The sequence below is a fragment of the Microcaecilia unicolor genome, chromosome 1 (assembly GCF_901765095.1).
Source record: "Microcaecilia unicolor chromosome 1, aMicUni1.1, whole genome shotgun sequence".
Lineage (NCBI taxonomy): Eukaryota > Metazoa > Chordata > Amphibia > Gymnophiona > Siphonopidae > Microcaecilia > Microcaecilia unicolor.
The window spans coordinates 384870400-384898366 of record NC_044031.1 but is presented as its reverse complement, the minus strand read 5'-3'; the positions used below and the strand labels follow the sequence as shown (position 1 = coordinate 384898366).

Here is a 27967-nt window from a genome sequence, read left to right as displayed (position 1 = left end):
CCACTTCAATCTGGCTTTCGCCCGCGTCATTCAACCGAAACGGCGCTTACTAAAGTCTCCAACGACCTGCTCCAGGCCAGATCCAAAGGGCTTTATTCTGTCTTCATCCTTCTTGATATATCTGCTGCTTTTGACACAGTCGATCACAGCTTACTCCTCGATACGCTATCCTCGCTTGGTTTTCAAGGCTCTATTCTTTCTTGGTTTTCTTCTTATCTCTCCAAACGTACTTTTAGCGTATACTCTGGTGGATCCTCATCCTCTTCTATCCCGCTGTCAGTTGGTGTACCTCAGGGATCTGTCCTGGGACCTCTACTCTTCTCCATCTATACTTCTTTGCTTGGTACTCTGATCTCATACCATGGTTTTCAGTATCATCTTTACGCCGACGACTCCCAGATTTACCTCTCTACACCAGAAATCTCAGCAGGCATCCAGGCCAAAGTTTCAGCATGCCTGTCTGACATTGCTGCCTGGATGTTTTACCACCATCTGAAGCTAAACATGACCAAGACTGAGCTTCTTATCTTTCCACCTAAACCGACCTCTCCTCTCCCCCCTTTCTCTATTTCTGTGGATAATACGCTCATCCTTCCCGTCTCATCAGCACGTAACCTTGGGGGTCATCTTCGACTTTTCCCTCTCCTTCGCTTCACATATTCAACAGACTGCTAAAACCTGTCGTTTCTTCCTCTATAACATCACCAAAATTCGCCCTTTCCTTTCTGAGTATGCAACCAGAACCCTCATCCACACTCTTATCACCTCCCGCTTAGACTACTGCAACTTGCTTCTCACAGGTCTCCCACTGAGCCATCTCTCTCCTCTTCAATCTGTTCAAAATTCTGCTGCATGACTAATATTCCACCAGTGTTATTATGCTCATATTAGCCCTCTCCTCAAGTCACTTCATTGGCTCCCTATCCGTTTCCGCATTCAGTTCAAACTCCTCTTACTGACTTACAAATGCATTCACTCTGCAGCTCCTCAATACCTCTCCACTCTCATCTCTCCCTACACTCCTCCCCGGGAACTCCGCTCACTGGGCAAATCTCTCTTATCTGCACCCTTCTCCTCCACCGCTAACTCCAGACTCCGTTCCTTCTATCTTGCTGCACCGTATGCCTGGAATAAACTTCCTGATCCAGTACGCCAAGCCTCATCTCTGGCCATCTTCAAATCTAGGCTAAAAACCCACCTCTTTGATGTTGCTTTTAACACCTAAACCTTCAACTGTCCCCTATCCCTGATATGTCCTGTCTGTCCTAACCTTTATCCCTTACTTGTCCTGTCTGTCTGTCATAATTAGATTGTAAGCTCTATTGAGCAGGGACTGTCTCTCCATGTTCAAGTGTGAAGCGCTGTGTATGTCCGGTAGCGCTATAGAAATGATGATTAGTAGTAGTAGCCTTATCCCTTTTTCAGGCACCATCGCTTCATTTTAATTTAGCCCTGGAAGATTTTCCATCTCTGTCCACGAAGGTTCCCAGTGGCTTCAAGCGCTGTACCCGGTGCAATCAGACAATCTTTGGGAAAGACATACATTCTTGGTGTCTCAGTGTCTTGGGCCTGATCATAGCCTGGCTAACTGTGTACTCTGTCTTCGTATGAAGAAGAGGACCCAGGTTTGCAGAGAGGCTCAATACAAGAGGATTTTTGCAGCCAAGTCCTGTTCCTTGACATCGGCATTGACATCAAGCATCGCACTGGGAGCGTCGGTAAGCATGGCTGCTGCGAGATCCTTAGACATTGGGAGCAGTGATGCATCAAGTGGGTCTCCACCTGCCTTGAAGCCTTCTGTGCAGAGCCCTCGGGACCATCCATTGTCGAGCCTGACGCCCAAGACGACATGTGGATTCGATGTTGTCTTTGTTGGCACCGAGGAGTCTCGATAAGCTTCGGGCTGAGGGCAAGAAGCATTGTCATTGCTCCTTCTTGACGCATGGTGCTGGGAGCTCCAGGATGTAGAGAGAATCGGCACCCCAGAAGCGTCGGCACTGAGAGGACCAGTCCCCCTCCATACAGGAGGTTCCAATGCGTAGGTCCCCCAGCAGCCAAGACCCAGCTCCTATATCAAGCCTGGCAGCTCTTCATCCTGCCCCTGAGCCAGCACCCCAGCCTTCCCTGGTGTCAGCCCTCGATGAGCACATCTGGGCATTGCTCCCTGAGCTGCTGGATGGCCTTTAGCAACAGTGTGCAACGACATCTGGGGTTTTTGCGCCTACCTTGCCTCCCATTGTGACCCCACTTGTCCCTCAGCCTGCAATGTGATCTCTGATGTCGACTACCACCCAAGCCAACACTCCCTTGTCAGTGGAGGAAGCTTCGCTGGAGTCGAGGTGGAAGCCAGCTTCTCGATGCCATGGTAGAGAGGATATGACTTTTCCACGTCCAGGCAGGTTCAGTGTCGACGCTTCCACCCAGAGGTTTTATCTCAAATGAGTCCGATTCCCTCTGAACCCTCTCCTCCATTTGAAAGGAGAAAGTCTACACCAGAGAGCCTTTCATTCCCATCTTTTGTTAAGGAAATGGCTACAGCCATTCCATATTCTTTGGAAGTGGAGGACAAGCCCAGGGCCAAGAATCTAGTCTACGAGTCTTTTAGGGAGGCTGTGACTGCCCGCTCTCCATGAGGTACCCCAAGAAGACCTCGTTCAGAATTGGGGAATCCCCTCTTTCAGTTCCGGTACTGCCCAAGAAGATCAATACCATGTACTGGATCCACAGCACACCTGGATTTGATAAGCCTCAGTTGCCTCACAATTCCATGGTGGTGGAATCCGTCTTCAAGAGAGCTACATCTGTGCCCCAGGCAGAGAAGCTAGGAATTTGGATTCTTTTTTGAGGAAGATTATCCAGGGCTCTATGCTCGTGTCACATATCCAGTCTTACCAGCTGTTCACAAGTATTTACTTGTGAGACTCGGTGTGCAAGATACTAGACTTAGCTGAGACACTCCCACTGGAGCAAACTGAGTCACTTCATCAGTTGGCCAAGCAGCAGAATGTGTGTCGAAAGTTCTTGGCCAGGAGCACTTACGACACTTTTGATGTGGCATCTAGGATCTCTGCCCAAAGTATGGCAATCCACAGACTCCCCTGGCTGCGTGTTTCTGACTTGAGACAGTCTGTTCAGCAGAGGTTGACAGATACCCCATGCATGGGCGTAGACTGGGGGGGGGGAGAGGAGGGGCAATGCCCCCCCCCCCCAAACGCAGGGCCGGCACCAGGCAGCTCTCCCTTCGCCCCGCCCTCTCCCCGATCCTTCTCCTCCCCCCCTGGCCCCCCCCCCCCCCCCCCCGTGAGCCGGCTCTCCTCCCTCCCTCCGGATCCATCCCTCACCGACCTGATCTTCGAATCCTTTGCCTGCCCGCTAGCGCTCTCTCCTCTGCTGGTTCGCGTTTTTAAAATGGCCGCCGAGACCTTCAGAGGCGGCCTCGCGAGACTTCTGCTGAAGTCTCGGTGGCCATTTTGAAGCGCGAACCGGCAGGGGAGAGTCAGTGCTAGCGGGCAGGTGAAGAATTCGAAGATCAAGTTGGTGAGGGACGGATCCGGAGAGAGGGAGGAGAACTGGCTCGCTGCGGGGGTGGGGGCGGGGGAGGAGGAGAAGGAATGTGGAGAGAGAGCGGGATGGAGAGGAGGGTCACTGCTGGACTGGATGGATGGAGGGCAGGGGAAAGGAGGGCCACTGGGTATGGGGACAGGGGAGAGGAGGGTCACTGCTGGACTGGATGGATGGAGGGCAGGGGAAAGGAGGGCCACTGGGTATGGGAACAGGAGAGAGGAGGGTCACTGCTGGATTAAGTGGATGGAGGGCAGGGGAAAGGAGGGCCACTGGGCATGGGGACAGGGGAGAGGAGGGTCACTGCTGGACTGTGGATGGAGGGCAGGGGAAAGGAGGGCCACTGGGTATGGGGACAGGGGAGAGGAGGGTCACTGCTGGACTGAGTGGATGGAGGGAAGGGGAAAGGAGGGCCACTGGGTATGGGGACAGGGGAGAGGAGGATCACTGCTGGACTGGGTGGATGGAGGGCAGGGGAAAGGAGGGCCACTGGGTATGGGGACAGGGGAGAGGAGGGTCACTGCTGGACTGAGTGGATGGAGGGAAGGGGAAAGGAGGGCCACTGGGTATGGGGACAGGGGAGAGGAGGGTCACTGCTGGACTGGGTGGATGGAGGGCAGGGGAAAGGAGGGCCACTGGGTATGGGGACAGGGGAGAGGAGGGTCACTGCTGGACTGGGTGGATGGAGGGCAGGGGAAAGGAGGGCCACTGGGTATGGGGACAGGGGAAAGGAGGGTCACTGCTGGACTGAATGGATGGAGGGCAGGGGAAAGGAGGGCCACTGAGCATGGGGGCAGGCGAGAGGAGGGTCACTGCTGGACATGGGTGGATGGAGGGCAGGGGAAAGGAGGGCCACTGGGCATGGGGGCAGGGGAAAGGAGGGTCGCTGGGTATGGGTGCTTGCAGGGCAAAGGGAGAGAAGGGTCGCTGGACATGGGTGGATGGAGGGCAGGGGAGAGAAAAGAAATGCTGGACATGGATGGAGGGGAGGGAAGAGTGAGGAAGGAGGTGAGATTAGGGAAAAGGAACACAGGAGAAAAACTGCACATGGATGAAGAAAATAGTCAGAAGCTGAGGACCAGAAATGAAGAAGAAAGGAGGAAAGGAAAGAAATAAATGAAAAGGAAGCCCTGGAAACGGAGTTAAGAGGACAGATAGCAGCAGAATCAGATACTGGACCAGCATGATCAGAAAAACAGTCACCAGAGAACAAAGGTAGAAAAAAATCATTTTATTTTCATTATAGTGTTTGGAATATGTTCACTTTGAGAATCAGGTGCTCAACATTAAAAGTTTATATTTCCATATCATCATGCTGATCAATCCATAGACTGGTGGGTTGTGTCCATCTACCAGCAGGTGGAGATAGAGAGCAAACTTTGCCTCCCTATATGTGGTCATGTGCTGCCGGAAACTCCCCAGTATGTTCTCTATCTCAGCAGGTGGTGGTCACACACAGCAGCAGCTCTGGCTAGGCCTCCAAGCCTAATTTTTAGGTTTTGTTGAGTGCCTGGGGTTGAGGGCTCTTCTTGAGCAAGTGCAAACCTGGTAGCGCCAGGTCCCTCCTTTTCTCCCCCCTCCCGCTGGCTCCGTTTGAAAAAAAAAAAATTTTTGAACGTCCTTAAAGGCGTTTATTTCGACGTTTATTTAAACGTTTATTGCAGCTACTCACTGGGACACCAGGTCGTTACAGCTCGGAGCGGACAGCAGGTAATTTTTACCTTTTATAGCGGGCAGGGGGTTCCCCGATTGGTCTCCACGTGGCCTATGGCGTCGGAGGGCGAGGGCGCAAAGAGTCGCTCCCCGGATCGCGTGTGCGCTTCTAGAGGGGATGCGGGGGTCTTAAAGTCTGATTCGCCCTTGTTGGGTGACAGTTTCGTGACCGATGAGTGTCCCGGTCCTTCCTCCGGTGTGGCGTTTTTTCCCGCCATAAACGCCCATCCCCCGTGGCTCGCCTCCGCCATATTGGCCGGCCACGCGGCTCGGACGGCTTCTTCTTGGGCCGCCCTTGAGGTGGGAGACATTGATGCCATGAACGCCCTTAATTTGGGCGACGGCACAAAAGCGGCTAAAGTTAAGCGCCGTTCTTCCCGCGCGGCTCCTTCGCGGAGTGTCGCGCCGGACGCCATCTTGGATGCGCAGCATGTCTCTCCCCCGCTCTTGCGAGCGCCGGTTGAGAGTGCGTCTAGGGCTGTAGCCCAGGCTGCGGAAGTGCACAGTAGCGGGGTTTCTCCCCCGAGTTTGTTTTGCTGCTGCATCAGGCCTTCCTTATGCAAAACGCTGCCCCTGCTCCCTCGTCTGGTAAGAGGTTGAGGCCCCCGGAGGTAAACGCCCTCGGGTTGATTCCCAGGCCTTGGAGGACTTTGTCTCCTCCGATGTAGATGAGGGCAGCGTATCTGAGTTCTCCCAACGGTCCTTTGCGGATTCCTTGGAGGAGACGGATCCCCGCTCGGATGGAGCGGATGACCCCTCTGCAGCGCGGATCTTTGCTCAGAGGATTTGCCCAACCTGTTAATGCAGGCCATGGGCATTTTGAAGATTTCCTCTCCGGAGGACGTCTCTCCCTCAGCCCCTGTTGGCTCTGCCATTATGCTGGGGACGAAGCGCCCGCATAGAACCTTCCACGTGCATGATGCTATGCACACCTTAATTTCGGCTCAGTGGGATGTCCTGGAAGCGAGCCTTAAAGTGGTTAGGGCTATGTCCCGCCTCTATCTTTTGCCTGAAAGTGAACGTGAGGCCTATCTGTGGCCTACCGTGGTTTCTTTAATCACTGCGGTGACTAAGAAAACGGCGTTGCCGGTGGAAGGTGGCACGGCCCTATAGGACGCCCAAGACAGAAGATTGGAGGCGGCCTTAAGGTCGTCCTTTGAGGCGGCTGCTTTAAGTTTGCAGGCCTCAGTTTGCGGCTCCTATGTGGCCAGGGCGTGCCTGACTATGGTGCAGCGGGCTTCCCCCTCGGATCATTCCTTGAGGGCTGATTGGCCGGCCCTGGAATCGGGCTTAGCCTATTTGGCAGACTTGCTGTATGATGTCTTGAGGGCCTCAGCTAAAGGCATGGCTCAGACAATCTCTGCGCGGCGGTGGCTTTGGCTGAAGCATAGGTCTGCTGACCACGCCTCTAAATCCCGCCTGGCTAGATTGCCTTTTAAAGGCAAGCTGCTCTTTGGGGTTGAGCTGGACAAAATCGTGACCGATCTCGGCACGTCTAAGGGCAAGAGGTTACCAGAGGTCAGGGCTCGGGCTAGTGCTCGCCCCGGTACCTCCAAAGGACGGTTTCAGGAAGCCCGTCGGTACCGCCCGGGCAGGTCGGGCTCCTCTGCCCCCTCTGCCTTCAAGAGGAACTTCTCCCCCAAGCAGCATTCCTTTCGCAGAGACCGCCGTCCCGGAGGTGCTCCCTCCGGTCCTCCCCTAGGGTCTTATACCCAATGACGGGGCCTTGGTCCATGGCCCAGTGCAGAGTGGAGGACGGCTGTCCTCGTTTCTGGGCGAGTGGATCACAATAACTTCAGACGCTTGAGTGCTGGAAGTCATCAGAGACGGCTACAAGCTAGAGTTCTGCCGACCCTTAATAGACGGGTTTGTACTCTCTCCCTGCAAGTCTCCGGTCAAAGCTGTGGCAGTGCAGCAGACCTTGGACAATCTGATCCGCCTGGGTGCGGTCGTTCCGGTGCCAGAAAATCAGCTTGGCAAGGGACGTTACTCCATTTACTTTGTGGTACCAAAGAAAGGAGGTTCTGTACGGCCTATCCTCGACCTCAAGGGGTCAATCAGGCTCTTTCGCATGGAGACCCTCCGCTCTGTTATAGCGGCAGTGCAGGCAGGAGAGTTCCTGGCATCCTTGGACATCAAGGAAGCGTACTTGCATATTCCCATCTGGCCTCCTCATCAACGCTTTCTGCGTTTTGCAGTACTGGGCCGACACTTCCAGTTCAGAGCCCTCCCGTTCGGGTTGGCTGCTGCTCCGCGGACCTTCTCCAAAGTAATGGTGCTCATCACGGCCTTCCTGAGGAAGGAAGGAGTACAAGTCCATCCTTATCTGGACGACTGGTTGATCCGAGCCCCCTCTTATGCAGAGTGTGTCAAAGCTGTGAACCGGGTGGTTGCTCTTTTGAGCTCCCTGGGGTGGATCATCAACTGGGAGAAAAGCCAGCTGCGCCCAACTCAGTCCCTGGAGTATCTGGGAGTTCGATTCGACACCCAAGTGGGCAGAGTGTTCCTGCCAGACAATCGGATTGTCAAGCTTCAGGCTCAGATGGACCAGTTCCTAGTAGCCTCTCCTCTTCGGGCTTGGGACTATGTGCAGCTGTTGGGCTCTATGACGGCCACGATGGAAGTAGTGCCCTGGGCCAGGGCTCATATGAGACCACTGCAACACTCTCTGCTGCAGCGCTGGACTCCAATGTCGGAGGATTATGCTGTGCGCCTTCCCTTGGACCCAGCAGTGCGCAAGGCGCTGAGCTGGTGGACGCAGACAGACAAGTTGTCTGCAGGAATGCCTCTGGTGACCCCGGAGTGGATTGTCGTCACGACGGACGCCTCTTTGTCGGGCTGGGGAGCCCACTGCTTGGGAAGGACAGCGCAGGGGCTCTGGTCTCCTGCAGAGGCAAAGTGGTCTATCAACCTCCTGGAACTCAGAGCCATTCGGTTGGCGCTTTTGGAGTTCATCCCGGTACTGGCGTTGAAGCCTGTACGGGTCCTGTCGGACAATGCCACGGCTGTGGCCTATGTCAACTGCCAGGGAGGTACCAAGAGCGCCCCTCTAGCCAAGGAGGCCATGAATCTATGCCAGTGGGCGGAAGCGAACCTGGAACAGCTGTCAGCGGCCCACATTGCCGGAGTCATGAATGTCAAGGCGGACTTTCTCAGTCGCCATACCTTGGAGCCCGGAGAGTGGCAGCTATCTGTTCAGGCGTTCTTGGACATCACGAAGCGCTGGGGCCAGCCGAGCCTAGATCTGATGGCGTCATCGGCCAATTGCCAAGTGCCGCGCTTTTTCAGCAGAGGACGGGACCCTCGATCCCTGGGAGTAGATGCTCTTCTCCATCAGTGGCCGACACAAGAGCTTCTCTATGTGTTCCCGCCCTGGCCCATGTAGGGCAGGGTGATAGACCGGGTGGCAAAGCATCCGGGCCGGATAATCCTGGTGGGTCCGGATTGGCCCTGACGTCCCTGGTATGCGGACTTGATCAGGCTCTCAGTGGACGAACCTCTGCGACTACCAGTGGAGCAGGGCCTGTTACATCAGGGTCCTGTGGTGATGGAGGATCCCTCCCCCTTTGGTCTTACGGCCTGGCTATTGAGCGGCAGAGTCTGAGGAAGAAGGGCTTCTCAGACAAGGTCATCGACACTCTGCTGAGAGCGAGGAAGCACTCTACTTCTACTGCTTACGCCAGGGTTTGGCGTACCTTTGCAGCGTGGTGTGAAGCAGGTTCACTTTCTCCATTTACTGCTCCAATTTCTTCAGTGCTGGCGTTCCTGCAAGAAGGTCTGGAGAAAGGCCTGTCGCTCAGTTCCCTGAAAGTCCAGGTAGCGGCCCTGGCTTGCTTCAGGGGCCGCCTGAAGGGTGCTTCCCTGGCTTTGCAGCCAGATGTGGTGCGTTTCCTCAAGGGAGTTAATCACCTGCGCCCTCCTCTGCACTCAGTGGTGCCTGCGTGGAATCTCAACCTGGTGCTAAGAGCCTTACAAAGCCGCCTTTTGAACCCTTGTCGAGGGCATCTCTGAAAGACCTGACGTTGAAAGCAGTCTTTTTGGTGGCTATCACTTCAGCCAGAAGAGTTTCCGAGCTCCAGGCACTCTCTTGTCGAGAGTTTTTTCTGCAGTTCACTGAGGCGGGAGTGACTATTCGCACAGTGCCTTCCTTCCTACCCAAGATTGTTTCTCGCTTCCATGTGAGTCAGCAGTATTCTGCTCTCAAATATCTGGATGTGAGACGGGTCATCATCAGATACTTGGAAGTGACCAATGATTTCCGGAAGTCGGATCATCTGTTTGTCCTGTTTGCAGGTCCTCGTAAGGGTCTGCAGGCTGCTAAGCCTACAGTGGCAAGATGGGTCAAGGAAGCCATTGCAGCGGCTTATGTGGCCGTGGGGAAGGTGCCGCCTATTCAGTTGAAGGCCCACTCCACTAGAGCTCAGGCGGCCTCGATGGCAGAGGCCGGGTCCGTCTCCTTGGAAGAGATTTGCAAGGCGGCAACTTGGGCGTCGGCCCATACCTTCTCCAGACATTACCGCTTGACTGTGGCTGCTCGGGCGGAGGCCCGGTTTGGAGCTTCAGTGTTGAGTTCAGGGATTTCAATGTCCCGCCCTGGGTGAGTACTGCTTCGGTACATCCCACCAGTCTATGGATTGATCAGCATGATGATATGGAAGGTAAAATTATGTATCATACTTGATAATTTTCTTGCCATTAATCATAGCTGATCAAACCATAGCCCCTCCCAGATATCTGTACTGTTTATATTCTGGTTGAATTTTAGGTTCAAGTTTAGTCTTCAGTTACTTCAGGAGGACTTCGTGTTCAAGTTTTTTCACTTGGATTCTTCAAGAGTTGAGACGAGTTTGTGTTACAGTGAGCTGCTGCATTCCTCTCCCCTCCGTTTTACGGGGCTGGATTGAGACTTAAATTCTGCCGGCACTCCCTCCCGCTTCGTGCGGCTGTAGGGCAGCTTTGTACCCCTCTCGCTTCGGTGGTGTTAGGGTCAGTCAGCTCCTCCCGCGGTTGCGGTTGCAGGATAAGCCAGATCCCCCCGCATCGGCGGGGTGGTGTCCCTCCCCCGCTCCGCGGGGATGAGCTGGATGGATTCCCCTCCCCCACTTGTGTGGGGATGAGCTGGGTTAATTCCCCTCCCCCGTTTCGGCGGTGGTGAGCTGGGCAGAGTGTCCCTTTGTGGGTGTAATTCTCTAAGTGCTGAGTCCTGCGGATGGAGCTTTGATATCGACATACTGAGGAGTTTCCGGCAGCACATGACCACATATAGGGAGGCAAAGTTTGCTCTCTATCTCTACCTGCTGGTAGATGGACACAACCCACCAGTCTATGGATTGATCAGCTATGATTAATGGAAAGAAAATTATCAGGTATGATACATAATTTTACCTTACTTATTTATACCCCCCCCCCCCCCCAAGCTCTCTCCCCAGCTATAGCCAGCTCTGCAATTTGGGGGGGGGGGGGGCGCAGAGGGGGACCGGGGGGAGAGCCTGTTGTTAAACATTTACCAGCACACCACTGCCTGCCACCAAACCCACTGCCTCTCCGATTCAGTGGCTATCCATCGGCAAACGAACACTGGTTATTCCCAAAAAAGCCAGCTCTTGCTCCCTTTCTTCCTCCATATTAGCATAATTTGCATATACATATATGCAAATGAATATGCTAATATGCCCCGCCCCTTCCTTTGCTGCCCCCCCCCCCCCCCCCCCCAAAAAAAAATGAAACAGTCAAACTACGCCTATGACCCCATGCCAGCGGGATTACCTTTTTGGAGAGAAGGTTGAGGAGATTGCTGACCAGATCAAAAAGCATACTGATACCATCTCTTCTCTCTCCGGCCGGGCGCCTTCTGCATCCTCCTCCTCAACTAGAAGATCTTTTGGCAAGTCGAGGAGGGGTCTCTTTTACTCTGAGGCTTAGGTACACCACCTTTTCTTGCCAGCCTGTTCAGGCTCAGCCCCAGCATGCTCGTTCTCATCAACAGCATGCATCCAAAGGCCCCTATTGCTCCTCAGCCAAAACAGGGGACGAGTTTTTGACCGGCTCCAGCAGAACATAGCTGCAATACTACTACTACTTAACATTTCTAAAGCGCTACTAGGGTTACGCAGCGCTGTACAATTTAACATGGAAGGACAGTCCCTGCTCGAACAGCTTACAATCTAAAAAGACAATGTACAGTTAATCAGATAGGTCAGACAGATTGGGGCAACCTATATGTTCGAAAGGTTAGGTTCCGAACGCAGCATTGAAGAGGTGAGCTTTAAGCAAGGATTTGAAGATGGGTAGGGAGGGGGCTTGGCGTAGGGATTCAGGAAGACTGTTCCAGGCATAGGGTGAGGCAAGGCAAAATGAGCGGAGCCTGGAGTTGGCAACGGTGGAGAAGGGTACTGAGAGGAGGGATTTGTCAATTGAGCGGAGGTTACGGGCAGGAACGTAGGGGGAGATTAGGGTAGAGAGGTATGGTGGAGCAGCAGAGTGAGTGCATTTGTAAGTAAGGAGGAGAAGCTTGAATTGGATGCGGTATCTGATCAGAAGCCAGTGAAGCGACTTGAGGAGAGGGGTGTAGATGACGGCAGAAAAAGACCTGCACGGTCCATCTAGTCTGCCCACGATAAACTCATGTGTATACCTTACCTTGATTTGTACCTGTCTTTTTCAGGGCACAGACCATATAAGTCTGTGCAGCAGTATTTCCCGCCTCCCAACCACCAGTCCCGCCTCCCATCACCGGTTCCGGCACAGACCCTGTATAAGTCTGCCCTCCCCCATCCTAGCCTCTCAACCACCAACCCCTCTTCCCCCCGCCACCCAATTTCAGCTAAGCTTCTGTGGATCCATTCCTTCATATGATATGATATGATATGAGTATATCGGTTCTGGCGGAATATGAGATGTGCGGCAGAGGTCTTAATGGATTGAAGGGGGGATAGATGGCTGAGTGGGAGGCCAGTGAGGAGCAAATTGCAATACTTCCGACACAAATCGGGAGATGGGCGGCGATCTCCTGAATCCGGCCAAATCTGCATAATCGAAAGCCGATTTTGGGCGGCTTCAACTGCGTTCCGTTGCGGGGCTGGCGAAAGTTCAAGGGGGTGTGTCGGCATGGTAGTGAAGACGGGGCGTGGTTAAGAGATAGGCGTCCTCGCCCGATAATGGAAAAAAGAAAGCCGGCCTTCACGAGAATTTAGTCCGCTTTATTTGGACCCTTTTTTTTTTTCCAGGTCCAAGTCCCAAAAAAGTGCCCAAACTGACCAGATGACCACCGGAGGGAATCGGGGATCACCTCCCCTGACCCCCACCCAGTGGTCACTAACCCCCTCCCACACACAAAAAAAAAATTAAAACATTTTTTCCCAGCCTGTATGCCAGCCTCAAATGTCATACCCAGCTCCCTGACAGCAGTATGCAGGTCCCTGGAGTAGTTTGTAGTGGGTGCACTGCACTTCAGGCAGGTGGACCCAGGCCCACCCCCCCCCCCCCCCCCCCACATGTTACACTTGTGATAGTAAATTTGAGCCCTCCAAAAAAAACCAAAACCCACTGTACCCACATGTAGGTGCCCCCCCTTCAGCCCTTAGGGCTATGGTAATGCTGTAGAGTTGTGTGTAGTGGGTTTTGGGGGGCTCAGCACCCAAGGGAAGGGTGCTATGCACCTGGAAGCTAATTGTTTCCTTTTTTAAATTTTTTACAAGTGCCCCCTAGGGTGCCCGGTTGGTGTCGTGGCATGTCAGGGGGGCCAGTGCACCACAAATGCTGGCTCTTCCCACGACCAAAGGCCTTGCATTTCTCCGGGTTTGAGATGACCGGGCCCGGTTTCCATTATGGCTGAAAATCGGAGCCAGCCATCTCATCTACACCCGGCGAGCGATTTGGCCGGCTCCAAGCGTATTTCGAAAATAAGCTTAGCCCCGCCCCTTCACGGAGCCAGCCCCGAAGATAGTCGCCCATCAAATTGGCCGGTGCCATTTGATTATGCCCCTCTATGTCACTGTTAATATCGTATATGTAGAAAATGACTCTTGCTATGGAATACTTTCTTAGATATTCAGCTTGTCTACTTACTGTCAAATATCATCATTTAATCTATATGTTTTGATTTGTATTTGTTTTACATAGACTCCTGACGCAGGCCTGACCAGCCGAAACACAGCTGAGTCGAGTCCTGTTCTCCCTATTTTTGTATTTTTTTATGGTTAATAAATTAGATTTTTAAATTCTCACATCAGAAGTGTCGTCTTTAATGCATATATTTTTTTATTTATTTTTAATTTATGATTTTTTTTTTTTTTGGTTAGTCATCTTTGTTGTTTTGTCTACTATCCTAGCATAGCACCAACAACCCCTCCGCAGAAGTGAAGTTAACTTTTTGTTATGGTATGTGCAAAACAAACCCATTTGAAGACATTTCCCAAAGTGGGGGGGAACCTTTATTTTTTTTAATTTTTATTTTTTTTAGAAAACATGACATCTATATTTTCATCTCTGTTCGACAGAGCAGAAAAACAAAACTAAAAGACGGAGATGACTGCACACAGAAAACATTGCACATTTTCCCCCAGGCCACATTTATAAAGTTAAACAGGCCCATATACTGTGCAGATAGTAAGAAAATTGTTGCTTTCTGTCTGGAGTTAGCATAAGCCCATAGAAGTTACAGTTGAATATCTTAGTGCTAACCATGGAGCCAAAGGGTTGTCTCATTGTATGCTCACTTAAATAGTTTTCATTTATTATTTTATCAGATTATTTTTAATACTCTTTTGCAGGCTAGCAATCATGGTCTGTTTGGAAACAGCGCAACACAATCCAGAGGCATGCATACTCCAGTGCAGCCTTTAAATTCTTCTCCTAATCTACGGGCTCAAGTGCCTCCACAATTCCTTTCTCCCCAGGTAATGCAAGTTCAGCAGAATATTGTGCATTATTGAATGAATTCTACTTCTGTTTTATCTTGTCTTGCAGCCATTCTCTTCCACTTGTGCTGATCAGCACAGGTAGGGGTGCACCCCGGAAGTGCTGCCAGGGGAGTAGGTAGGAGAGGAGGAATACGAGGGTGAGCGAGGTGTACAGTCAAGGTGGGAGCTGGGGGTTGGAAGAGAGCTGGAGAGGCAAGTGCAGTTTCAGAGAAAACTGGGAGGATTCAAAATTAGAATTATGATGGGTTGTATGCTTTGATATGGCAGTAAAGAGCCATATAATGGGTTTGTATGCTGGGGCAGGGTGGGGTTTGAGAGAATATTGTGGGGGGTGTATATGCTTGGGGAAGGAGGAAATTAATAGTTTCAGAAATAGAGCTATGAGGTGTGTGTTGGGGGAGATGCAAAAGAGAGATTTATAGGTGTCTGTTTGGAAAGGGGTGAGAGAGAGCTGGGAGGTGGATGCCCAGAGGTATTTGAGAGAGAGAGGGATGGAGGGATAATTTGGGGTGGACCCTTGCTGGGAGACAGGGAGCAAGAGGGAGAAGCTGAGGGCCTCCCCTCTGGAGAGGGGACAGAGAATACTGGGGATTGACTCTGCCAGGGTCAGGGTAGAAGGAGAATGTCTAGAAAGGTGTTTCAGGCTAGTGGGAAGTTGAGCTGCTGGTGGGAGAAGGCAGTCCAGAGCAAGGAGAAAGCTTGGGGGTGTCAAGATGGAGGCATAGAGGAGCCAGGCCTTTATGATTGGAGAATTCTATACAAACAAATAAAGAATGCAGAATGTTGCAGAATTTTTTTTTTTTTTTAATGATTCAGAGAATTTTCAAAATGTTTGCACAGAATTCTCCTGTAAGTAATCTGTTACTTAGCCAGGACTTAAAACTACTTCTTGTTTCATATAAGCCTTAAAATATATCAATTGTTTTGACAAACCTGTGCTAATTGTTCAGTACTGAAAAACTTCATTATTAATACAAAGCCTTATTGAGCAAATAAGATTTACACTAAAACCCATAATTTTTCTGCATTAAAGGGGCTTTTTTACTAATGGATTTAGCACACACTTATGATTAGCGTGCGCTAAATGATAAAATGCCAATTATTTGGGCGTTTTATCATTGAATGCAGACTAATCGTTAGCATTCGCTAAATCTGTTAGCACACCTTAGTAAAAGGACCCCTAAATAACTTTATGCATGTTAGTGAATAGGGTCCTTAGTATTGCACCTTTATAATAGTGTCATAAAAGCAGGGAGGGACTAGTTAGATGTATATTTAGATGCCATGCATGCTGGTTCTCTTTTAAAAGGAGGCTTCTGATCACCACACCATTTTGAACCATAAGCTGGAAGCATCAGTGGCGTGGCCAGACCTGACATTTTGGGTGGGCATTATGTATGAGTAGTGTTTCTTGGGATACTACAAAATTCCTTAGAATGCACTTGATGATGGATTTCTTAGTAGTCTGTCCAACAGCTGCCCTGCATCAACATAAACCACATACATACTTAATGGGGGAGAAGAAAACAATATTTTTAAATATAGTTACATTATGCCATATCAAACGTGACCAGATATAAGTCTACTATAATGGCAAATATGTCAACACATAACAGGATCCTGCAATATAATTACAGTAATGGCATATACTTTGCTTTATAACAAATGTAAATGCCTGATTAAGCAAAACAGGTAAAATACCTTTGAAGTCTTTTTCCCTTCCTTTGGCTCTACTGCTTTCTCTCTATTCTGTTGCTGACAAAATAAAATTGCCACAGTTTGGCACATATCCTTCAACTTTGCTTTATAATAAACATATATTAAAGGACATCCCTTTGGAAAAGGCAGACAAGTCAGACTAGATCCCTATACATGCCAGGAGAAACTCTCACCTGCTCAGTCACATGCAGACCACAGACCAGCCCTCATCAATTACAGAATAAAGGTCCAAAAATTAGAAATGTATTGATTTTCTAAATTTCTATGCCACACTATCTCTGCAATTCTAAGCAGATCACAATTCAACACACATAATTTTAAAACATATTACAAAAAACATAAAGACCTTCCCTTCCATACTCCCCCCCCCCCCCCAATCCATCCCAGCAGCTTGGCATCAGCCTTTCCCTTCCCTACTCCATGTCCATCCCCATAACTCAGCATTAGCCATTCCCTTCCCCACCATCCATCCCATAGCTAAGCATCAGCTCTATCCTACCACCCCACCCCTTCCTGTAGTCAGCCCTGTCCTACTCCCTACCTAACCTCCATGACATAAGAGGTTTTTTTTTAATGTCCTGGGCACTTCAGAGCCCACCTCCACCGCATCAGTCCACCCAGAGAAAAAAAACACCATCTACACTTTTTTTTAATTATTTTAATTTTAACCTAGGCACTGCAGAGACCATCCCCACCCAAAGACCCACCAACATGAGAAATAGACAACTTTTAAAAATTAATTTTGGCACTATTAAAATTTGTTGTTGGTGAATTTCTGGGTGGGAATGGGCTCTTTATTACCTAGGGCTAAAGGACATGGATTACTGAGACCAAGTCAGGACGGCTTTAGTTTGGGGAAATCTTGTCTGACCAATTTACTTCAATTCTTTGAAGGAGTAAACAAACGTGGACAAAGGGGAGCCGGTTGACATTGTGTATCTGGATTTTCAAAAGGCATTTGACAAGGTACCGCATGAAAGGCTACAGAGGAAATTGGAGGGTCATGGGATAGGAGGAAATGTCCTATTGTGGATTAAAAACTGATTGAAGGATAGGAAACAGAGAGTGGGGTTAAATGGGCAGTATTCACAATGGAGAAGGGTAGTTAGTGAGGTTCCTCAGGGGTCTGTGCTAGGACCGCTGCTTTTTAATATATTTATAAACGATTTAGAGATGGGAGTAACCAGCGAGGTAATTAAATTTGCTGATGACACAAAGTTATTCAAAGTCATTAACTCTCGAGAGGATTGTGAAAAATTACAGAAGGACCTTACGAGACTGGGAGACTGGGCGGCTAAATGGCAGATGACATTTAATGTGAACAAGTGCAAGGTGATGCATGTGGGAAAAAAGAACCCAAATTATAGCTACGTCATGCAAGGTTCCACGTTAGGAGTTACAGACCAAGAAAGGGATCTGGGTGTCGTCGTTGATAATACACTGAAACCTTCTGCACAGTGTGCTGCTGCGGCTAGGAAAGCGAATAGAATGTTGGGTATTATTAGGAAAGGTGTGAGGATGTTATAATGCCGTTTTATCGCTCCATGGTGCGACCGCACCTTGAGTATTGTGTTCAATTCTGGTCGCCGCATCTCAAGAAAGATATAGTAGAATTGGAAAAGGTGCAGCGAAGGGCGACGAAAATGATAGCGGGGATGGGACGACTTCCCTATGAAGAAAGACTAAGGAGGCTAGGGTTTTTCAGCTTGGAGAAGAGACGGCTGAGGGGAGACATGATAGAAGTATATAAAATAATGAGTGGAGTGGAACAGGTGGATGTGAAGCGTCTGTTCACACTTTCCAAAAATACTAGTACTAGGGGGCATGTGATGAAACTACAGTGTAGTAAATTTAAAACAAATAGGAGAAACTTTTTCTCTGAGGACGAGCAGGCTGGACATCATCAACGCGCGTGGGTGGTCGTCTGCGACGGCGCAGGAGCTCCGGAACTTAAGAAAAACTTTTAGAAGGAGCGTGACAGGCGCGGGGACAACGCACCGCGCATGCGCGAGTGACTTCCCGCCCACACGCTTTCCTCAGTTTCTTTTTCTCCGTTGCATGGGAGAGAGTTCTTATCGAGCGCTCCTCGCGTTTTTTCGGCCCAGAAGACTCGTCAGTCGCGTTTACGCTCTCCGTTTCTTGTCCCCTTTTCTGTTTGTTTAGAAAAATTTTTTTAAAAAAACAAAACAATTTTTCCTTATTTCCTTAGGTTTTTTCCCTCTTTTCCTAAGTTTCCTTTCTCTCCGATCGCGGCCATTTTTAGGCCGCCCGGTCGCGCTCTTCCCTTTTTCTTTCTGTACCTTTTTCAGTGGCACCATCAAGTCGTTTGATTTTTTGACTGCTATTTTTCCTCCCATGTCATCGAGGACTCCCAGCGGCTTCAAGCGCTGTTCCCGCTGCAACCGGACCATCTCGTCGAACGATCCTCACGCTTGGTGTCTCCAGTGCCTTGGGCCCGACCATTTACCAGCTTCGTGTTAGCTTTGCAAGTTGATGAAAAAAGGACCCAGGTGGCTCGAGAGGCTCTGCGTGAGAAGCTTTTTTCAGATCGGTCCAGTCCTTCGACGTCGGCATCGAGATCGGTACCGAGGTCGACGGCATCGACTTCGAGGGAAGCAGCATCGAGAGTCCAGGTAATGGCTGCCGAAAGACCTGTTACAGCTGGGAGCAGCGAGGCATCGAGTGGGTCTCCACCCGTCTCTACTGCTATGCAGCCCCCCCCCCCCCCGGGACTGCCCTCAGTCGGACCCGGCCCTGAGGAGGCATGAGGATTCCATGTCCTCATCGGTACCGAGGAGTGTCGATGACGGGCTTCGGGCGAAGGCTAAGAAGCTTTGCCATTGATCTCCTTCCCGTCACGGTACCAAGAGCTCCGGGGAGCCGAGAGAGTCCGCACCCAAGAAGCGTCGGTGCCGGGAGGACCGCTTACCCTCCATTCAGGAGGTGCCGACGCGTCGGTCGTCTGGCAGCCAGGTACTGGTTCTCGAACCTCATCTGATTCTGGCACCAACTCCTGTACTGGCCCCACAGCTTGTTCCGATGGCAGCCCTCGATGAGTGTCTTCGGGCCATGCTTCCAGGACTTCTGGAAGGGATGGATGCGTTCTTCTGCCTCGGTACCGTAGGTGCTTGCGCCTACGGTACCTACTGCTGAGACGGCGTCTCGCCCATCTCCTGCGCGGAGGTCCCCGGCCTCGGTACCGCTTGCAGTGCCTGAGCCGGCTGCCACCCGGGTGGCCTCTCCCTCGACGTCGGTGGAGGAAGCTTCGCCGGAGTCCAGGCCAAGGTCCACTTCACTACGTTCTTCACGAGGTCATCGGTCCTCAAGGTCGAGCCAGGCTCGGGTTCGGGCTGCTCTTCGAGAGCTCTTGTCCGACACCGAACAGGAACACTCATGGAGAGAAGAAGAAGACCCCAGTTATTTTTCGGAGGAAGATTCTCAGGGGCTTCCTTCTGATCCCACTCCACCTGAGTTAGACAATCTCCACCTGAGTGTCACTCCTTTTCATCTTTTATGCGGGAAATGTCTAGGGACATTCCTCTTCCCATGGAGGCTGTGGATGAGCCCAGGGCTGAGATGTTCGAAGTCCTGGATTATCCTTCTCCGCCAAAAGAGGTTGCAACGGCCCCCCTGCACAATACATTCAGGGAAGTGATGTTGCGGAATTGGTCTTGCCCTCTATCTAATTCAGTTGTCAACAAGAAGTCCGAGTCCCAGTACAAAGTCCATGGTGAGCGTGTGATGGTGAAGGCCCAACTTCCTCACGATTCCATGGTAGTGGACTCTGCTCTCAGAAGATCCAAGAATACTAGGGACTATGCTTCGGCGCCCCCGGGCAGAGAGTCTAGGACCTTGGATTCTTTTGGGAGGCGTAAGTATCAGGCCGGAATGCTCGCGGCCAAGATTCAAACATACCAGCTGCACACCAGCATCCACTTACGGAACTCAATAAAGCAACTGTCCAGTTTGGTTGAAGCTCTTCCTCCTGAGCTTGCCGAGCCTTTTCACCAGGTGGTCAGGCAGCAGAAGGCGTGTTGCAAATTCCTGGCTAGGGGAGCTTTTGATTCTTTTGATGCTGCATCCAGGGCAGCTGCTCAAGGTATTGTGATGGGCAGACTCTCCAGGCTGTGTGTCTCGGACCTGGATCAGAAGACCCAGCACCGTATGGGGGATGTTCCTTGCCGGGGGGACAATCTTTTTGGAGAGAAGGTTGAGGATATGGTTGATTCCCTCAAAAAGCACCATGATGCTATGGACTCTCTCGCTCGCCGGACGACTTCTGCTACTACCTCCTCCTCTAGGAGGTTTTTTGGTAGGAGGAGGAGTGCTCCCTGTTCCTCTAATAGGCGTAGGTACACTCCTGCTTCATGACAGCCTGTTAAGGCCCGCCTCCAACAGGTTCACTCTGTCAGCAGTGTGCACTTCAGGCCCCTCCGGCTCCCCAGCAAAAGCAGGGGACGAGCTTTTGACTGGCTCCAGAGCAGCACAGCCGACATCAAAGTGTCTGTACCGGATGATCTTCCTGTTGAAGGGAGGCTTATATTTTTTCATCAAAGGTGGCCTCTGATAACCTCCAATAGGTGGGTTCTTCAAGTAGTCTGGTCCGGATACCTCTTGGAATTGCGAGCGATCTGGAATGCCCTAAAGACTTTCAGAGATCGGCTGTCCAACCAAATTATTCTAATTCAGACAGGCAATCAGGTTGCTGTGTATTACACAAACAAGCAGGGGGGCACCAGATCTCGCCCTCTGTGTCAGGAAGCCGTCAGTATGTGGCTTTGGGCGAGTCAGCACGGCATGCTTCTCCAGGCCACATATCTGGCAGGCGTAAACAACGGCCTGGCCGAGAGGTTGAGCAGGATCATGCAACCTCACGAGTGGTCTCTGAACATGGACATTGTTAATGGCTCTTTAAGTTTAGTGCATCTGGCCCTTAGGCCAGTGGTAAGTTCTGCCTCTTTCCCACTCCCCCTTGGGTAGACATTTTATTCTTTTTTAGGACTTAACAGTGCCATTTCATAGAGTGTTTTTATATTTGTAGTAGTAGGTATTCCTCCGATGTTTACAGTCATTCCTGTTCTTAGTTCATGAAGAATATTTATCAATTCTGTTTCAGAAAAGTATAAATTAGAATGAAGTATGGCTCTAGGCCATATTTCCTTTCTTCTTTGTAATACAGTGCTGCTCTTGATGGCCCAGATAAGTCCAGAATTGGACTTGTCTATACCAATAGATGAAAACAGAACAGTTGTTTTTAGCAGGTGAGATACCTCCTGATAAATACACCAAGGGTCCTGTTTACTAAACCGCACTATAATTGTGCTAATGTTTAGCATGCGCTAAAGCTAGAGACACCCACAGTAATATATGGGTGTCCCTAGCATTAGCGCGCCTTAGTAAACAGAGCCCCAAGTTTGCTTCTCTGTTTTAGTTTTGGTTTTGTCGTAGCAGAAGGAAATAATAAAAGGAGGATCTTTGAAAATGTTAAATTAATGGAGATTCCCCTAGTACTGGACATGCTCTACTGGAATGGTTAGGGGGTAACTTTTAGCATGCCTGAAACTCCAAGGGAAAAGGTTCAGAGAAGAGGGATTTCAGAAGAAAGGTGCGGGTATTTTTTTTTTTTTTTAGAATGCCATGGTTAAACTAAGTAAGCTAAACATAAAAAGTGGAGCATACCAAATTCCTGACCACAGGTACCCAAAGAGGGATAAGTATGCCATAAACATAAGTATATGCTACCTATAGAATCTGGAATTTATGGTACAGTGATTCAGCACATACATAATTGCAGCACATATTGTTCTAAAGTCTAGCAGCGTAAATGACAGCATGATGATCTGTGCCAAAACAGTATAGAATTTTTCTGCAGGCGTTGCCTGAAAGCCATTAAGTCAGTCAGCAGGTGCACTGAAGGAAGGTAAATTAATAGCTTTTTCTTAGCTATTTAAGTTAAGTCTTTGAACGACAGCAAAAATTTAAAGAATTGTTCTATATTTTAGATAAATTAGACTGTATAGGAAATGTGTACTACTAGAATATCAACTAATATAAATGAAAGTGATTAAATAGAATGATTCTGGAAAGCAACTTTTACCCTAAGATGCAGGAACAAGATCCTCAGCAAGAAGTAACAGGGCTTCAGAAGAAATAGTTGAATGAATAAAAGAAATAATTTACAAAGTACCAGGTTAGAAACAGTTATGTTTGGGAAAAGAAAAAAAGTAAAGAGTGGAACTGGATGAATGAGTGATTTTTGTTCCTGGATATCTTTCTTAAGAGGCATGTAGGATCAGAGCTTGAGATGAATGAGACAAGGATACTTTTGATAAAACATTATCAAGTATTACTAACAGAACAATAAGTTGTATGATTGTGGCTTCAATTTTTAAATTCCCTAAACATAAAAACAGGATCTGCATGAAATAAAAATAGAGTAGCAAGGCAGAGTTATATGCTTCTGTCCTCAGTATATGTGGTTAAAACAATAGCATTCTAGGAAAGGAAAGCTTTTTTGTCTTAAGGTTGCAAACTTGTCCACAAAAAATACAAGTCCAAGGCAGAGCTTAACTAAGGAGGAAAAGACCTGGGCGGGCGGTCAACAGCACAAAATATTACCGTTTATAACATGTAACTTACTGAAATTGCTGCCTTACAGACTCCAGTATCTCTCATCAGTCAAAAACCTCGTAAGATACAAAATTTGTGCTCATTTTTTAAAATATAGTTTATCCCATTTAAGTGCAATTCTCATTATATAGGTAACCAGGGAGCACTTATCTTTATGTAACATATACAGTCCCAGCACAGGCCACCGTTTAACCCTATGGCTTCTTCAGAGGTCAATATGAATGCAAGCTCACTTTTTTCATCTCTCATAGGGGCCATTTTACTAAATGATAAGAAGCCCATAGGTATAAAATGGGCTGCGTAGCACATGCTAATTCCATTAGCGCACGCTAAACCTTAGTTAAAAGGGCCCCTTATTCCTTTAATCTTCTCCAATCTAAGGAGCACTAACATGTTTACAATGTGTATATATAATAGGGATTATTTTCCCCTATATGCATAACACATAAAACAAAAGCAAGAAACAAGTGTTTTGACGTGTGCATTTTCAACATTACATCTTCAGGGACTCAGAATTTATAGTTCATCTAGGAAAATGAATTTTTAATCTGAAAATCTTTAATAATGATTAATGCCAAAGATACACATGATGGATGGCATCAGGAAAAAAATAAATATAGAAGAAATGAAAAGAATGTGGAAAAATAGAAGGGATTTAGTTTTGTGTAGAAATTATAGATCTTTTTTTAAAGCTAAGCATAGTGGAGGTTATGAAGGTAATAATTAGGATCAAGAAAACTACAAAACAATAGGAAAAAGTTAATTTTCAAATTGTGGAAAACTAGTAAACTGGAACAGAGTAGCAACCGAAGACTGGTTAGAAAAAGACTCCCCCTGCTTCTTGTTCTTCTGTCTCTCTGTTAATCTAGAGATCACATATTCTAGAACAGTGGTTCTTAACTTTTTTTTAGTCAAGACACACCTGATGGACAGTGCTCTCATCCATGACACACTTGACTTGGTCCACTTTTCATCTTCAGTCTCTTCTGTAGTTGAAGTAAATCATGTCCACAATGAAAATCACTCAAAGTATTTGTGACCCAATTCCCTTAGCCTGGTTAAAAATATCTGAACTTGAATTGCTACCTGTTCTCTTATCGAGTATCAGTCTAAGTTTATCAACAGGTTAGTTCCCTGAAATTTGGAAACTGGCAACCGTATGCCCCATCTTGAAAAAAACAACATTGGATCCTTCCGTTCATGGTCACTACCGTCCTGTTTCTAATACTTGAGAAAATAGTGTTTCATCAACTTCATTTTCTAATAAATCACTGGCCCTTCACCCCAGACAGTCCAGTTTTAGAAGTGACTTCAGTACTGAAATAGGTATGACAGCTCTCATTAGTGAACTTCACTCCCACTTTGAACATCACAAAATTGTTCTTGCAGTATCTCTTGATTTATCATCAGCTTTCGATCTTGTCAATCACTCGCTTCTCCTTTCACATTTGAATGATTTAGGACTATTTGGTACAGTACTACCTTGGTTTCAATCTTTTCTATCTCAGTGGTCCTTTCAAGTTCAAGGGAATATTCTGTGGGTTCCCTCAAGGATCAATCCTTTCCCCTTTTAATCTCTTTTTTTTTAGCCATCCTGCTACTTTGATTCATCCCTTTGACATTTTGGTTCACATTTATGCCGATGATATTCTCTTGCTGTTTCGCACCTCTCTCCCGGCTCTATCACTAAGTCCTCTGCAATCCTGTCTTGACTCAAGTCGCTAAATGGTTAACAAATCACCACTTGTAATCAATACTGAAAAGACTGTCGCCTGTTGGTTCACTGGTCCTCTAACACCCCCTCCTGTCCCATCAGTCTCTTTGGAACGACTGTCAATCCAGTATCCAGTTTTCGCTATTTGGGAGTCATTCTAGACTCATCTTTGTCTTGCCTACCACAAATTTAACATCTTTCTAAGGGTAGTTTCTTCATTTTTTGGCAATTAAGGGAATGGGACTTGACGCCTTTCTGTGGTTTTTGCAACCAAATTCAAAGTGGTTTACATAGTATATATACAGATACTTATTTGTACCTTGGGCAATGGAGGGTTAAGTGGCTTGCCCAGAGTCACAAGGAGCTGTAGTGAGAATTGAACCGTTCCCTAGGATCAAAGTCACTAACCATTAGGCTACACCTTTTTGACACTAAACAGTTTCACGCACTTATGCTTTCCTTTTTCACTTCCCGTTTGGATTATTGTAATATCATTTATGCAGGTTTACCACACTCAGCACCAAAAAAACCCTGCAAACTTTACAAAATACTGCTATTCATCTACCTTGTCATTCTCATCAATATGACCACACAGTACCTTTATTACAGCAATATCACTGGTTACTGGTTTGTCAGTCACAAAGTTGTGATACTCACCTTTAAGGCTCTCCAAACAGGTCTACCTACTTTTCATCCCTGACAATTCCTTATTCCCCAGCAAGAGTCTTGTTTTGCAAGTGATCATTTAATCCTTCCTAGTCCCAAATCTGCATATCTAGAATCCACCAGACACTGTGCATTTTTCTTTCTCTTCCCTCACGTGTGGAACTCCCTTCCCCTTTCCCTCCAAAGCAATTCCTCCTTTAAAAAATTCAAAACAGAACTTAAAACTTGGTTATTTGTGTAAGCGTTCAGGGTGCCAGATGCATGAAGGGTGTACTCCACACCTTTTATTATCTTTGTGTTCTCTGAGCTATCTCTGATGGTTTTTATTACCTCTTCCTCTGTCCCTTCCCTTACCTATTTGTCTGTTGTCTACTTCTTTGAATGAGTGCTTTTTCTGTCCTGTCAAACAATGGCATTCCTTTTCCTTTCTTATGTGTCATTTAGTATGTACACGCCCCTGTTCTGCAAAATCAGTTTGGGCAGTATAGCATAAACGGGGGCTCATTTTCGAAAGAGAAAAATGTTTAAAAAGTGGCATAAAGCAGCATTTGGATGTTTTTCTCACAAAAAAAATGTCCAAATCAGTTTTTTCAAAACCTATTTTTAGACATTTTCTATGAAATCCATCAGAAGTGTGTTCAAATCACAAGGGGGCGTGTTTCAGATTAGGGCATGCCTAACACATGTACACGTTACAGGCATAATGGAACAAAACAAAAAAAACGTCCAGGACTAAAACTAAGACGTGAGCTAAACCTGTTTTTAAAATTAATAAGTCACACAAAAGTGCCCTGAATGACCAGATAACCACTGGAGGGAATCAGGGGTGACTCTCCAGTACCTCCCCCCCCCCCCCCCCCCCCCACACACATGGTCACTGACCGCCTCCCACCCCTCAAAGATGTGAATACAAATATGACTTACCAGTCTCAGATGTTAGAGCAGCATGCAGGTCCCTGGAGTAGTGTAGTAGTCGGTGCAGTGCACTAAGGAGTGGGGGACTTGAGTTTCTATATCCCTGCCCTGTCACACTTGTGGTAGAAAATGTGACCCCTCCCAAAGTCACCAAAACCCTACTCTACCCATATATAGGTGCTCCCTTCACCCATAAGGACTATTGTAGTGGTCTACTTGGGGGGGGGGGGTAGGGGTGAGTTTTGGATGGATTTTGTAGATAAGATAAGGGAGCAAGGGTGAGATGTGTACCTGAGAGCTCTAGAGTGTCCCATTGCTCTCCTGGGATGTCTAGGAGACCAGTCTACTAAAAATGCTGGCTCCTCCTACATCCCAATGGCATGAATCTCTACGTTTTGTACTCGTTCTTTTGTTTTGGTTTTTTTTAATGGACCAAAAAACAAAATGTCCAAAGCAGAAAAAAACCTTGTTTGAAACAGTATTTTCGGGGGGAAAAAAGAGATGACCTTCTTTCTTACACGGAGTTTGGATGTTTTGTGTAAAACATCCAAAGTCGGACTTAGACGTCATATTGAAAATGCCCCTCACTGTATACATGACCCTCATGGGCCTTTGGTCTGATACAGTATGTCAATTCTTATGTATTAAATGTAAACATGTTCTGCATCCACAAAAACCGTATTTCTTACCAACAGATGGAGATCATAACTAGCACATTTTCTCCATGAAAGTTACCATACCAAAAAAAAAATTCTGATATGTCATCTAAGTAATAGTAAGTAGAGTAAATAGGAGTGGAGGAGTAGCCTAGTGGTTACAGCACCAATCTTGACATCCAGAGTGGCTGGTTCAAATCCCACTGCTGCTCCTTGTGATCTTGGGCAAGTCATTTAACCCTCCATTGCCTCAGGTACATAATTAGATTGTGAGCCCTCCTGGGACTGAGAAATATCCAATGTATCTGAATGTAACTCACCTTGAGCTACTACTGAAAAAGGTGTGAGCAAAATCCAAATAAATAAATAAATCTACACTTCAAGGTGAACTGTGAAATAACACAACCTGAAAAAATGCAAACTCAACATACATGTAGCAAACGTACCGTAGTACAGTGGCACTGATCCCTATGATTCAATGAAGAACCCTACTTAATGACAGTCAGCACTACAAATATTACATGGGGCCCTAGAAAACCATTACACCTACTACTGGTAAAAAAGAACAAATGTGGGACTGCTGCAGAGTTCTACACAGAAACTACATGCAAACAGAATGCCACAACTCACAAAACACAGACAAACCCACACCAAATACAGAACAGTGGATCACAAATTAGAAATATAAAGATAAAAATTGAACTGTGAACCCCCAGAAGTCAAATTAGGCATGAACCACACGATAAGAGAAATAAAAACAGGAATATATTTTCTCTTGTACTGAACTAAATACAAAGACATCCATGATGAACATTTACCAAAGCTAACATATTCCACCAAATAAATTCAAAATAAACATTTTTTTTCTACCTTTGTTGTGTGGATATTTTATCTTTCCAAGCATGTTGGGCCCAATTTCATCTTTTCTGCTTTCCTGTCTGTCTTCTTTGTCTTTCCAGTGGAATCAATCCATTTGTCCTTTCTCCATTTTTCTCCTATCTTCTATTCACTTACTACATCCATCTCTGACATATTTCCTGTTTCTCTCTTTTTTTTTGTCTGCCCGCTTAAATCTCACCTTCTCAGTACCTATCAGCTTTCCATCTCTTCCTCTCACCCCTTCCCCACCTGTCTCACTTCTTCCCTGACCTTGTATTCCCTTCACAATTACTCTCTCCCTATTAGTACACTTCTACCCTCAGTACTTACATCTTCCTGTCACTCATCTTGAGAACCCCATGGCCCCTCCCTCTCCCTTCTTACACTCCTGTAGTCCAGCATCTCCTTGTCTCTCCACCCCTCTGTTTTCTGCACCTCTATGGTCCAGCATTTCCTTGTCCCCCTCTCCCTTCTCTTCTCCTGTGGTCCAGCAAAACTCTCCTCCTGCCTCCTTATGGTCCAGCAATTCTCTGTCCCCTCTTTCTCCCTTACTGTCCAACAGCTCTCTGACCCCTTTTTCTACCCCCCCCCCC

General features: G+C 47.9%; 1 protein-coding gene across 1 annotated transcript in view; it reads left to right on the top strand.

Annotated features, from left to right (window-relative positions):
• Positions 1–27967, top strand: part of TNRC6B (trinucleotide repeat containing adaptor 6B) — a gene marked incomplete at its 5' end in the record, with an annotated part of 663786 nt that overhangs the window by 284296 nt on the left and 351523 nt on the right. Inside the window, 1 exon segment of the mRNA XM_030210577.1 lies at positions 14046–14171. Coding sequence (XP_030066437.1) covers positions 14046–14171 — 126 coding nt within the window.